Raw genomic sequence first — 14,805 nt, forward strand, 5'->3', positions numbered from 1 at the left:
TTGTATTATATGGGGCAAATATTAAGTGTAATGGTTCCTGTACGCATAAGGCGACTATACAGTAAGAGCGACGAATTCAGTCGCCATTCGCAAGAATAGCTATCTCACTTCGCTCTTTCTATGTCATCGATTACGTCAGTGCGTTCCGCACGCTGTGAAACCTTTAAACATTACCGTTCTACATATCTGTCGGGTCGCAAAACGTTTTCGTAAGTCATCGCCGCGTCTTTTGTGGACGTGGCGGATGTAGTAAGAAGACGCAGCTCTGACGTGAAAGAAGAATCACCGCACTATTTTATGAAATTAAGTCGACTCATACAAATATTCATGTAGTATATCTGATGTTCTCAAAATAATAGTTGCAGTGCTTTCTAAAAACGCTTTGAAATAAATTAACAGAAAAGTCCTTCTCCACCGGTAAACATAATTGAACGTGGTTCTATTTTCAGTCTACAATTTCTTGTTTCTCGAACCGCATTAAGCTGGATATTGACTGCACCGCTGCAAACACCTGGGTGGAGATAGACGCTGTGAAGCTGTACGGCACCAAGGGTGAGTTCGAGAATTGTCATGTTAACAAATAACTGAAATGTTTCTGCTTTAGTACGCGCTTGATGTAATGCTGTATTTAAATGACATATATGATTGCTTTTTTACTTTCAGATAAAAAGCATCGTGCGAGTGAATTGTTTTTTTTTGTGTTCTGCACTAATACTATGCCAATCGGTTCATTTAAAAATTCAAAATTCACCTCTGACACATCGCACAGCTATTACCCCGGCAAGCAACAACGTTATCATTACAAACAACAATACATAGCTGACATGCACGATTATTTAAAATATATTTGTCACTATTTCAATTAATGCTAATTTTAAACGACCAGCTCTGCCGTTTGTTATCGATTATATCACATATAATTCTATGTTGCTCCTCCACTGAACATTTTCTTAAAAACCGGCTTTCCGTACTTTTATTTTTCATGCATCGGCTTGCTCAATTTTTGACGTATATCTTTTGACGTAATTTCTCCGACGAAACATACCCGTTTAGTTAAATTCTCTGGATGTTAAGGACATATAAGACGTGTAAGTTATTTATTTGTTTAGAGCATCGAACGAATGCTAAACGTATTTCGGATTGTGTGTTTATCACACATAATTGTAAACTTCGATAGGATTACAATAAAATAGCGTGATTAAAAAGTTTTGATAAAGGGATAGACGAATAGAAAAAGGAAGTGAATATCGTTTTTTTCTTTTTTGTTTTAAAAAATAAATTAAAGTTGTCATTGAGGTAAGCGTGTCGTTTATACTAAATTAAGATTGTTTTAAGAATTGTTGTTAAAGCTGAAAACGTGTCATCAACTTATTCAAAAAATCGGTTTCAGTTGTGATCGATATTTTAATTAACCCAATTATGTACTTCGTTTAAAAATAATTATTCTCGATTAGTTTGTTGATTTGTTACTCACTTTTATGATGCTAATCATAAGTTGCTCACCGCAAGCCTCGCCGTGTAAACCTTTATTCAACTTGTCGGACAAATTTAAGTACGCGATTACACTTTCATGATATTATGTCATGTCTATTAGATCAACCATACACTGCACAACAGGGAGACATTTGTATTGATTATATTGCTTTGCATATTGAATCAATAACGCGTAACTGGGTTTCTTTGTTGCGCAACAAGATGGTGGCTAGCTAGCGCGGATTTTGACGTGACGTCACAATGTTTTTGTTCGCGCGTGAAATTTCGCAGATTTTTTTTAAGCACAAAGTGTTTAAAAAGACTTAACACGACATAAATAAACATACTTAACTAAAATCTACCAGACATATGCAAAGAACGCCATCGAATGTGTTTTCTTTATAAATTGTATATTCAACACAATTGCTTTGCTGCATTATTTTATGTAGCAGTTTTACTTTTATTACAGAGGAGGAGCAGTGGGTCTCTGGAGTGATTGGGTATTCGTCGCAGAATGGGAGCGACAAGTAAGTATCGGCAGTTTGAATATTCATAAACTTGAGCAATTGTGTGCAAGCCGTAGAAGTTATATGTATTTAAATGAAACTATCATTGGAACCAATCGTGCCCTGCATCTGAAAATATTGTTAACACATACAATAAGAATATGTTCGTTAATATATTATTTATAAATGATATTACCCGTCTCGAATATAGCAGTTCATGCAATTATGAATATTTAAGTGCATGCTATTGGAAATATCATATCGTTTTGTTTGTGATTTGTTGATTCATGCCATTTATGCTGAAACAATATTTAAGCACAATATTCGCTGCATAATTTTGAGGTGCCATGTCCGACTTTCCGTTGTAACATTTACTAAATACGAAACAAATTAGTTTGCAGGACTAAAATGTACATTTAAAATGAATTGCTGATCATCCTCGATAGAGCGAAACCCTTCATCGGTTTTCATAATCACCCCTCCCCGATCCATTTTTATTATATGGGCCACGATTTGGGAAAATTGGCTTTATAGATGTGCGTCTTCTTGGATTAGCCTTTGAAGTCCGCAATGGTTAAAAGTGTGCGACACTGTCCGATTGAATGGAATTTGCGTTAAAATTAAGTCTTTTGTCTAAAAGAAATGAGTTCTTTGCGAAAAGTGTCGTCCCTGATTAGCAAGTGAGGAATGTACAGGCTAATCTTGGACGACAATGTCACGCGTAGTTTTTTGTCCAAGAACGCATCTCATCTAGTGTAATTCGTTTTTCAGTTATAGTGCGCAGCAAATACTGGGTGTTCCAGATGTGTAACCTACATACGGGAAGGCCATTGCGGCATGGGCCCCAGATGTCATCGACGAAAACCAGTTCTTGGAGGTTGGGAAATTACACTGTTATTGACCGATTGCATTGTCCTCCTATAGTAAGATTTATAAATCATTTTTAAACCAAAGTTTTAACGTCATTGAATAATACCGTAATAGCTTGGAAGTGCGTGCTTTTTAAATAAATCATTGCTTTACAAGCATCGGTTTTTCATCATTGTGTTTTTACGTTAATACTGAACTTACTTAATGATACTATTACTGTATTATCTTTAAATTTTAACGATATGCATTACTCAGTGCTTTGAAACACGTAATACACGTACTATCGTGAAATTTTGGTGTTCAGTTCCAGTTCGCCACAACCGTCTACGTAACAAAAGTCGACGTCTACGAGGTCTACAAAGCTGGCGGTGTCAAAGCCATTAAGTGCTACGATGACTCAAAATGGTGGATAACGCTATGGTCGACGGACCAAGTATCCGTTTTTGAGTCTGCGAGGATATTTAGTCCATCGTTTACGGTAAAAGCAAGAACAGTAAAGTTAGGTTTAGTAAGTGCAAACTTCTTAACCGGTTTAAACCCGCAATTATTTGCAGGGACAATTCGAAGGCCCTCGACCCTAGACATAACCATGCTTATGTGCTCTGTCGTACTGTATGTATTTTGTGGTATCTTTCATAATGGGTAATTGATTATTTGCATTAAATAAAATACTAGCTTCCACTAATTTCTCGTCTAGTATTGGAACATGAGTTTCATTGTTTTGTTTTTATTTCGTAATGGTCGTGTGGAAAATTTGGAGACTACTTTACTTAAAATTGAAGTATCGCAAGGAACGCATAAACGTTTATGAGAACTAACACAAGAACAGTACGAACGTTTAAAGCGTGGTATTGACATGAATAGGCCTCAATAGTACGTGACGTCCTTGTGAGGACGCCACGTGGAGGACATTCGCGTGTAACGGACGCTGGTTTCATTATACTTCATGATCGAGTCATCAAGGCTGTGCTCTCTAAACAAATCATCATATTTAACTCGAAGGCATGTTTTACACTTAGACTGTTGTTCTTGTTTTATCCTTTAGAGATATTGATGGGTTTGCACTTCTAAATCCCTGAAATGTTATAAAGTAAGAGACTAAAGTACGACATTGCACTGAAAAAGTTACTACAAAACGGCCGGAAAATAGAAGGTGTAAAAACAGTGAATTCGATTTGGGTCAAGTTTTTCTACGTTTATGTACTTTGTGTACATGACATGTCTTTCAATTTTTCTTTAATTGATCGATTCAGCTTAGAATGCCCTTTAAGTAAAGATATGGTTATTGGGATCTCTATGTACAAATTGTTGCATTTTTTGCGCTTAAACGTGTTGCTTTACATTGAATTATATTGGGCAAATATTACGTGTAAGAGCGTTTAATTTAGTCGTCATGCGCAATAATATCTATTTCACTGGACTCTTTCTATGTCATCGATTACGTCAGTGCGTTCCGCATGCTGTTTAACCTTGCAGCATTACCGTTCTACATATCTGTCAGGTCGCAACACGTTTTCGCAAGTCATCGCCGCGTCCTTTGTGGACGTGGCGGATGTAGTAAGAACACGCAACTCTGACGTAAAAGAAGTATCACCGCACTATTTTATGAATTCAAGTCGACGCATACAAATATTCGTGTAGTTTATCTGATTTTCTCAAATAATTGTTGAGGTGCTTTTTTAAAAACGCTTTGAAGTGAATTAACAGAAAAATCCTTCTCCACCAATAAACATAATTGAACGTTGTTCTATTTTCAGTCTTCACGTCCTTGTTTCTCGAACCGCATTCGGCTGGATATCGACTGCACCGTGGCAAACGACTGGGTGCAGATAGACGCTGTAAGGCTGCACGGCTCCAAAGGTGAGTTTGAGAATTGATATGTTAACAAATAACTGAACTGTATCTGCTTTAGTACACGCTTTATGTAATGCTGTATTTTAATGGCATATATGATTGCTATGTACTATCAGACAAAAAGCATCGTGCTAGTTAAATGTTTTGTTTATGTTCTGTACTGAAACTATGCCAATCGGTTCATTGAAGAATTCAAAATTCACCTCTGACACATCGGATAGCTATTACCCCCGGCAAGCAACAACGTAATAAAACACAAAAAGCAATTCACAGCCGAACTGCACAATTATATCAAATATTTATGCCACTATTTCAATTAATGCTATTTTCAGACGTCCGGCCCAGCTCTGCCGTTTGTTAGCGATTATATCACATATAATACTATTTTGTACCTCCACTAAACATTTTCTTTAAACCGGCTTTCCGTGTTTTTATTTTTCATGCAACGGATTGCGCAATTTATGACGTATGTCTTGTGACGTAATTTCTCCGACGAAATATACCCGTTTTAGTTAAATTCTCTGGATGTTAAGGACATGTAGGACGTGATGTTTTTTAAGTTTTTTATTTGTTTAGAGCATCGAACGAATGCTAAACGTATTTCGGATATTGTGTTTAGCATACATAATTGTAAACTTCGATAGGATTACAATACAATAGTGTGATTTAAAGTAAGTTTCGATAAAAGAATGGAAGAATAGAAAATGGAAGTGAATATTGTTTTCACTTTTTTATTTGAAAAATTTAATAAACGTTGTCATGGAGGTAAGCGTGTCGTTTATACTAAATTTAGATTGTTTTTATAATTCTTTTTAAAGCTGAAAAAGTGTCATCAACTTATTCTACAAATCGGTTTCAGTTGTGATCGATATTTCATTTAACCCAATTATGTACATCGTTTAACAAAAATATTTTTTCTCGATTATTTTGTTGATTTGTTACTCACTTGTATGATGCTAATGATAAGTTGCTCACGGCAAGCCTTGCCGTGTAAACCTTTATTCAACTTGTCGGTCAAAGTTGAGTACGCGATTAGACTTTCATGATATTATTTCATGTCTATTTGAACACCCATACACTGCACAACAAGGAGTATTTTTATTGATTATATTGTTTTGCATATTGAATCAATAACGCGAAATTGGGTTTCTTAGTTGCGCGACAAGATTGCGGATAGCTAGCGCGGATTTTGACGTTACGTCACAATGTTTTCGTTTGCGCTTGAAGTTTTGGAAACAAAATTTTTAAACACAATTACGTGTTTAAAAAGACTTACACGACAGAAATAAACATCTTTAACTAAAATCTATTTGACATATGCAAAGAACGCCATCGTATGTGTTTTTTTAGAAATTGTATATTTAACACTATTGCTTTGCTGCATTATTTTATGTAGCACTTTTACTATTATTACAGAGGCAGTGCAGTGGGGTCAATGATGTGATTGGGTATTCTTCGGCGTATGGACTCTACATTTAAGTATCGGCAGTTTGAATATTCATTCACTCGAGCAATTGTGTGCAAGACGTAGAAGTTATTTGTATGGCTTCTATGGCGACAGGGCATCTAATGAAACTATCATTTGAACCAAGTGTGCTTTATATCTGAACATATTGTAAACACATACAATAAGAACATGTTCTTTCATATATTATTTATAAATAATATTACCCGTCTTGAATATAGCAGTTTACACAATTATGAATATTTAAGTGCATGTTATTTGAAATATCATATTGTTGTGTTTGTTATTTGTTGATGCATGCCATTTATGCTGAAACAATATTTAAGCACAATATTCGCTGCAAAATGGTTAGGTGCCATGTCCGACTTTGCGTTTTATTATTTACGAATAACATCTTCGGCAGAGTGGAACCCTTCGTCCGTTTTTATAATCACCCCTCCCCGGAACATTTTTGTTATATGGGTCTCGCTCTGGGAAAAGGGGCTTAATATATGTGCGTCAATGGTCTTCTCGGATTAGCCTGTGAAGTCCGCAATGGGTTATAGAGTACGACACTGTACGCTGTTATGGAATTTGCGTTTTAATGAAGTCTCTTTTGTACACGAAATGAGGTCTTTGCGGAAAGTTTCCTCCCTGATAAGCACGTGAGGAATGCAACAGCTAATCTTGGAGGACAAGTTCGCGCGTATTTGGTTCCAAGAACGCGGCTCATCAGGTGTAATTCGTTTTTCAGGCAGAGTGGGTGGAGTGCGAAACAAACACTGGGTGTTCCAGATGTTTACCCTGGATACGCGGATAACATGAGGGCATGGGCCCCAGGTGTCATCGACGCAAACCAGTTCTTAATGGTAGGGAAATTAGACTGTTATTGAGCGATTGTATTGTCCTTCAATAGTTAGATTTATAAATCGTTTTTTAAACCAAAGTGTTAACGTCATATAATTAAACCGTAATAGCTTGGAAGTGCGTGCTTTTTTAATAAATCATTGCTTTACAAGCACCGGTTTTTTTGCATTGTATTTCTACGTTAAGACAAAACTTACATTTTGAAACTATTAGTGTGTCCTTCTTAAAGAAATGCATTATTCAGTGCTTTAACTCGTAATACACGTACCATCGTGAAATTTTGGTGGTCAGTTGAAGTTCGCCACCCCCGTCTACGTAACAAAAGTCGACGTCTACGAGACTTTCAATGCTGGCGGTGTCAAGGAAATTGGGTGCTTCGATTTCCAAGAAGAAATGTGGCCCAACGGAACAATGGTCGTTAACAGGAGGTGGATATGGCTATGGTCGACGCCCCAAGTATCCGTTGTTGAGTATGCGAGGATATTTAGTCCAACGTTTGAGGTAAAAGAACGAACAGATAAGTTAGGTTTCGTAAGTTCAAACTTCTTTACCGATTTAAACACGCAATTATTCGCATGGACAATTCGAAGGCCCTTGGCCATAGACATAACCATGCTAAAGTGCTATGTCGTACTGTTGTTATTGTCTTGTATCTTACATACGGGTAATTGATAATTTGCATTAAATAAAATACTAGTTTCCAGTATTGCTCTTTTGGTATTGGAACATGAGTTTCATTTTTCTGTTATATTTCGTAATGGTCGCGTAGAAAATTTGGAGACTTCATAACTTATATTTGAAGTATCGGAAGGAACGCATTAACGTATATCACAACTAACAAAAGAACAGTACGAACGTTTAAAGCGTGGTATTGACATAAATAGGACTCAATAGTACGTGACGTCCTGGTGATTACGCCACGTGTAAGGCATTCGCGTGTAACGGACGCTGGTTTCGTTATACTACATAATCGAGTCATCAAGTCTGTACTCTTAAAACAAATCATCATATTTAACTCGAAGACATGTTTTACACTTAGACTGTTGTTCTTGTTTTATCCTTTAGATATATTTATGGGTCTGCACTTCTTAATCCCTGAACAATTATAACGTAAGAGACTAAAGTACGACATTGCACTGAAAAAGTTACTCTCCAATACAAAACGGCCGGAAACAAGAAGTTGCCCAAATAGTTTAATTTGATTTGTGTCAAGTTCTTTCTTCGTTTGTATTTTTTGTGTACATGACATGTCTTTTTATTTTTCTTTAATCGATCGATTCAGATTAGAATGCCCTTTAAGTAAAGATATGGTTATTGGGATCCCAATGTACAAATTTTTGCATTTTTTTTCGCTTAAATGTGTTGCTTTTACATTGAATTAAATTGTGGAAAATATTTAGTGTAATATTAGGGTTATCTGTACGCATAAGGCTATACAGCAAGAGCGACGAATTCAGTCGCCGTGCGCAACAATATCAATCTCACTTCGCTCTTTCTATGTCATCGATTATGTCAGTGCGTTCTGCACGCTGTGAAACCTTTCAGCATTACCGTTCTACATATATGTCGGGTCGCAACAAGTTTTCGCAAGTCATCGCCGCGTCCTTTGTGGACGTGGCAGTTGTAGTAAGAACACGCAGCTCTGATGTGAAAGAAGTATCACCGCATTATTTTATGAATTTAAGTCAACTTATACAAATTTGCGTGTAGTATATCTGATTTTCTCAAAATAATTCTTGCAGTGATTTCAAAAAAAACGCTTTGAAGTAAATAAACAGAAAATTCCTTCCTCGCCGGTAAACATACATGAACGTGGTTCTATTTTCAGTCTACAATTCGTTGTTTCTCGGACACCATTCTGCTGGTTATCGACTGCACCGCTGCAAACGACTGGGTGGAGATAGACGCTGTGAGGCTGAAAGGCTACCAGGGTGACATCGATAAGTGTCATATTAACAAATAACGGAAATGTATATGCTTTAGTACACGCTTTTTGTAATGCTGTATTTAAATGACATATATGATTGCTATGTACTTTCAGATACAGATTCATCGTGCGAGTGAAATGTTTATAAGGTTCTGCACTGAAACTATGACAATCTGTTCATTTAAGAATTCAAAATTCACCTCTGACACATCGGATAGCTATTACCCCGGCAAGCAACAACGTCAAGATCACAAAAAGCAATACACAGCCGACAATCACAACTATATAAAATATAATTGTCACTATTTCAATGAATACTTTTTCCAGACGTCCGGCCCATGTCTGCCGTTTGTTATCGATTGTATCAGATATAATACTATTTTGCTTTTCCACTAAAACTTTTCATAAAACCGGCTTCCCGTACTTTTGTTTTTCATGCATCGGATTGCGCTGTTTATGACGTATGTCTTGTGACGTAATTTCTCCACCGAAAACATACCCGTTTTAGTTAAATTCTCTGAATTTTAAGGCCATGTAGGACGTGGTGTGTTTTAAGTTATTTATTTGTTTAGAGTCGTGGAGTCGTCTTGCAAAACGTGAGCATGTGAATGAAGTGCTAGTAGATGAGGGGGACAAGGCCGTTACAGCCGTTGAGCCGGCAGCAGCAAAGATGAGCATCAAGCAGCTACTCGCGCACGTTAGGAAATAGGTGAGAACACGATGTATGTTCGTGATATTTTAAATGAACACTTACGATAACAGAGGGGAACACGATGCAGTTTAATTGTAGAGTTATTGAGGGCTTCTGGAATATGTGAGAACGCTAGGCGAGTTTTTATTTATAATACATTAGATGAGAATCTATCTTCAATCATTTTGAGACATTTTCGCGATGCGAACATTTTGTATTTACACAATGAACCCATTGTTAAGACATGTTAAATGTGGGTACGTTTAAACAAATGCTTACTAAAAGACGTATCCATATCGCAGAAAATCAAATTTATATTATGAAATTGATTTTGCAGACTGGAAATCCGACTACGCTACCCCTACGACGACAACGGCAACTTGAAAAGTGAAGTTTTGAAAAAAAAACATGCTAATGATATAATCCATCTTCAACAAACTTATTGTACACAAGCTTTGTGTCTGGTGTTGTGTTAATGCCCCCGGTAGGGTGGCATTAAGCAGTTGAACTGTCCGTCAGTTCGTCTATCAGTATGTCAGTCTGTGCGTCCGTCCGAAAACTTTAACATTGGCCATAACTTTTGCAATAATGAAGATAGCAACTTGGTAATTGGCATGCATGTGTATTTTATGAAGCTGCACATTGTGAGTGGTGAAAGGTTAAGGTCAAGATCAACCTTCGAGGTCAAAAGTCAAAAATACAATGCAAGGGAAGTAAAAAGCTTTAAAAGGGGGATAAATTCTGAACCTGCCCAATGATATATTGAAATTTTATTTAAAAGCGGCGCAATCGCTTCTCATCAAGGCGACCCGGGTTTGATCCCCGTTCCCGGCGCATGTGAATTTGGTTGGTGGTCACCATACCGGACAGGTGGGGTTTCCTCCAGGTAATCCGGTTTCCCCCCACAGCACAAGACAACCTCAAAATTAAAAATATTTCAGTAAACAATAAATAGCTAGAAATTGCAGCTTTCATTCAAAACTCGTACCAACCTTAGGGAGTCTAACATCTGATTAGGAAGGAGTGCTGGGACACACTCCGGGTCCTCACCTAATGCAGCCTCTGGCGCGGAGGGACCTCATAAACATTGAAATACACACACAGGGGCATTGGTTTCAGACAAACACATCTATTGTTTAAAAATAAAATTGCATTTTTATACCTGTTTGTGTTCTATTATTTACCTTTTAAATGTTTGAGATATATTGGCGAACGTTTGAGAAAAATCATAGCGCTTTGATTCACAGTGTTTCAAACAACCTGGCATGTCCGTTAAAAATTAGTATTAAATTTGTCAACGAAACAGACCTAAGTGACTTGTTCATTGATATTTTAAGAAGTCATTATGGTGGCTAACATATAGTATTCACATTGCTTAGTTCACATATAATTTTCAATAAACAATTTCAGAACGTTCTACATCTATATATGGCTTGGAATTAAAAAAAATGAGCTGAAGCTAAGCCTGTTTAAACATGCTTCAAAACGTTTAACCGGGTTATGTTTTTACTATTCTTCACATGTTTTTCTTTTCGTACGAAGAATTTGGTTGCTGGTAAACTTTGCTATGCTATGAAATACTGTTTTGTTTTAAAACAATCTCACGCATTCATCATTTTCACAAATGCTATACTACCATTCTTTCAAATATGTCTTAAGCATAATATTTGTGAAAAAGTGCGGTTCTTCATAGTCAATTTAGTATCAACACACATTAGCACTACGAAACAGCAGTTATTTACAAATGTAGTACAGCAAGCGTAATGGAATACTTCAATTACATGTTTGCTAGTTAAATATACTGAACTATCAGGATATTGATAAGAGTTACAAAAATTCATTCCAGTTTGATCAATACTACGTCAGACAAGCGACATCTTAAATGACAATTATGTTTGTCTATACATTGACCTAGTTGTTCATCCTCATGATCTAGATTAAATTGGTTTAGATAATTCCAAAACTGAGATTACGTTTTATCTTCTCACCTGCATTATTCGTACCCGTCAAGTTAACTTGATTACATAGCGACGTTGATGTTGTCTTCCTCTGTTATACGTATTGTTAACTTCTTCTGTTACAAAGGACGTGTTAATATCAGCTACCAACATGTTCCTGTATACTATTTAACGTCAGCTCCAACTGATTATATAACACGTTGCGCAAATGTAATCTCATCACAATTGGGTCTTTTTAAGCGTAGCAGATAGAATTTATTGAATCGTGTGTCCGCAATTGGCGCATCATACTCTTTATACAACGAAAGTTTCTACCCGCCCTCCGCACATGTCTTCATTGCGTGAATACTGTGATAATTGCGTTGGTATTTATAGAAACAAGTTCATACCTAGCTTGGCATAGTGCTCATAACATAGTTACTGAGCTTGTGCTTTGGACGCGCGAGTGTTATCTCGTATACTGATGATCTATTCACTTCACAAGATATTATTACAATTATACATATGTGATTGTTTATGGAATTGCAAACATGTTTAACTTTATCATATCAACTACCTGCTGATTATAAACCACTCAATGTACACTTCAGAAGAAATCATATTTATGTCAAGATCCCTTTCCATTTACCCTGCTTTTAATTTGCATTATTCAGTGGTTAAATTGCATTTTTAAACTTGCAAAGTTAGTTTACCATCGTCTCGAAATACCTACACGTTTAGAGTATAATGTATGGCCACAAGTGTTGCCTGCTCTATTTTAAAGCAAGCAGTAGAGGGTCATGGTTGACTTATACAATGAAACGAGCAAACTATTTCAGTTGATTTTGCAAGAAAAATACTTATTTGTATTCGTTTTTTTTATTTATCCTGTTATTCACCACAGTTATAACCCACATCTTAAATCCACATGCATGTACACGAGATAAGTGACCTTGAACATACTAATAGCGTGCCAACGGTATCAGAAATCAAACATCGTATATGACAAAGTTAGGAACTACGAACTATTTACTTGTGTATTTAAACTCCTCAGGCTTGGGGTGGGGTAAATTTCGTACCAATAACATTTGTTTTTGAATCACATAAACGTCGGTCGTTATAATTGAATAAAAGCTTCATTATGTAGGGCGTACGCTTGGATTATCACAACGGTCCACTCGCGCAATACGATGCATGATGCTGAAAGATCCGAATAATGTTATTTTGACGGTCTAACAAAGTAAACCCACCACCACCTGATATTACTACCACATGATTTTGTTTTAGATATTTTAACAGTTGTAGTTCAAATTACTTCATTTTGAAGTTACCTTATAGTGCCTTTATTTTTCAAGGATTGCACGAAATATTCGAATATGACAGTAAAGATAGTGCACAAGTCTCGTTTGCTGACTGATCGTCATATGTTATAAGATTTTTGCAAATTTTAAATATAATTTAACATTCAAACATAGAATCCAAAATAAATGTATTTGTTTTGCCGTTCTTATGCGAAATATAGATAAATGTATATTACAAATCCATTTCTTATACATGTATACATGTATACCCGTGTTAACATAATTATATTCGCTTGCTAAGTTTCATTACTGCCGGTTGTTTAGTGTAATTATGCGTAATGATACGTTCATGCTTAATAATCTTGTCCATTAAAATATCTGTGAAACTATGCCGAAAAATTAAAATTGAGCTGATTCATTTGTTGTTATTTTTTTGCAATTAAGAGCAATGTTCTCAAATACTGTTTTTTTCTTATTTTTTAAGTGGTTTGTATTTGAATGTTTTATCATTTTGAAAAAGATACTCTTTTAACTACCTTACATTGTTTACAAGCTTCGGTGTCTGGCATTTATTACTCATAATAATGGCGGACGAAACATTTTGATAAATTCTACCAAATTAAGTAGCAAAATTCATTTCCTACAAAAAAGGTAAGAATTTAACACGTTTAAGTGGATGTTCTATAACTGCAGCACGTGAAGCGTCTTTTGAATCCAATCATACAATTATGTCGGCTTTCAAAATAATGATACAAAAATTGAAAAAAACACTTTCAAACCGTTATAACATAACAGTAAATAGTGTAATCTATACGATATCGGCAAAGATTGAATATTAGACCGTGCATCTCAATTAAATAGAAAGCTGTACAACTTGGGTACCTATTTTCGGGTAAAATTATAAGCTTTCATTTGTCTTTTATTTAGGGCATTTGCAGTACTCTTGTTTACAAAAATCGACTGACAAATGTGATATAATATGGTGTAAACATATCATGAATATGTTCAGTACAAATATTAGGTTTTTTTGCATTGCATTTAGTTTTATGGAATAAAAATTGAGTGTACAAAAATAAAATATTGTGCTTTCGAAAATTACACGTTATATATATTATAATAAAATAAATACTGGTAATGATGGACCAAAGCGATCATATTGGTTCAGTCAATGGCGGTTGATTGAGATACAAATATGGACCATTGTCTATGAAAACGGGTTTAATATACGATTGTAAAGTGTCGTCCCTTATTAGCTTGTCAGTCTGCACATGCTAATCAAGGACGACACTTTCCGCTTAGTTTTTGTTTCAGAAAGTCTCTTCTTAGCAAAAATCCAGTTTAAGCGGAAAGAGTCGTCCCTGATTAGCCTGTGCGGACTGCACAGCCTAATATTGGACGACACTTTACACACATGCATTAAACCCCAATTTCACAGAGCAATGCAAATATATTTGCATATTCACATATTAGTATTTGACAATATTTGTCAAATTGGATTCCAAGAGGAACTAGTAAAGAACTAATTTAGAAAACCTACGACCATAACATTAATTAACGATATTATTAAAGTAGCCTCAGATTCCATTGGAAATCGATTTAATCCATGCTTGATATTTAAATCTCCAACGATCAAACTGGTTTCATTGAAGGTCGATTTATTGGTAAAACACTAGATTACTTTACAGTGTTGTTGATATAACGAAGTTTATAATTACCTAGGTAACGTATGACAATCGATTTTGAAAAGCATTCAATGCATAGTCTTTCCACTTTACAAAAACAACTTTCAGCGAGTGGTGTTTTTTTTAATTTCGGACCCATGATACTTAAAAGGTATTATATCTACTTATATAACAGTTATTTTAAATGTTCTTGTTTTTAGTTGGTGCCTGGAACCGACGTGAATTTGAACATAAAATCTGTCTCAAACGTCGA

The 14,805-nt window shown here is 35.8% G+C and overlaps 2 protein-coding genes and 1 long non-coding RNA gene across 5 annotated transcripts in view; 2 read left to right on the plus strand and 1 right to left on the minus strand.

Moving 5' to 3' along the window:
* Window positions 1-14,805, plus strand: part of LOC127851803 (uncharacterized) — a 220,335-nt gene that overhangs the window by 190,707 nt on the left and 14,823 nt on the right. The window lies entirely within an intron of this gene.
* LOC127851795 (cytochrome b5 reductase 4-like) overlaps window positions 1-14,805 on the minus strand; it is a 264,668-nt gene that overhangs the window by 134,876 nt on the left and 114,987 nt on the right. The window lies entirely within an intron of this gene.
* On the plus strand, window positions 6,952-10,837 carry LOC127851799 (uncharacterized). The gene is made up of 5 exons (XM_052385680.1): window positions 6,952-7,016; window positions 7,306-7,515; window positions 8,843-8,945; window positions 9,514-9,650; window positions 9,970-10,837. The coding sequence occupies exons 1-4, from the start codon at window positions 6,969-6,971 to the stop codon at window positions 9,648-9,650; spliced, it is 498 nt and encodes a 165-aa protein (XP_052241640.1). The 5' UTR covers window positions 6,952-6,968; the 3' UTR covers window positions 9,970-10,837.

The sequence above is a fragment of the Dreissena polymorpha genome, chromosome 11 (assembly GCF_020536995.1).
Source record: "Dreissena polymorpha isolate Duluth1 chromosome 11, UMN_Dpol_1.0, whole genome shotgun sequence".
Classification (NCBI taxonomy): domain Eukaryota; kingdom Metazoa; phylum Mollusca; class Bivalvia; order Myida; family Dreissenidae; genus Dreissena; species Dreissena polymorpha.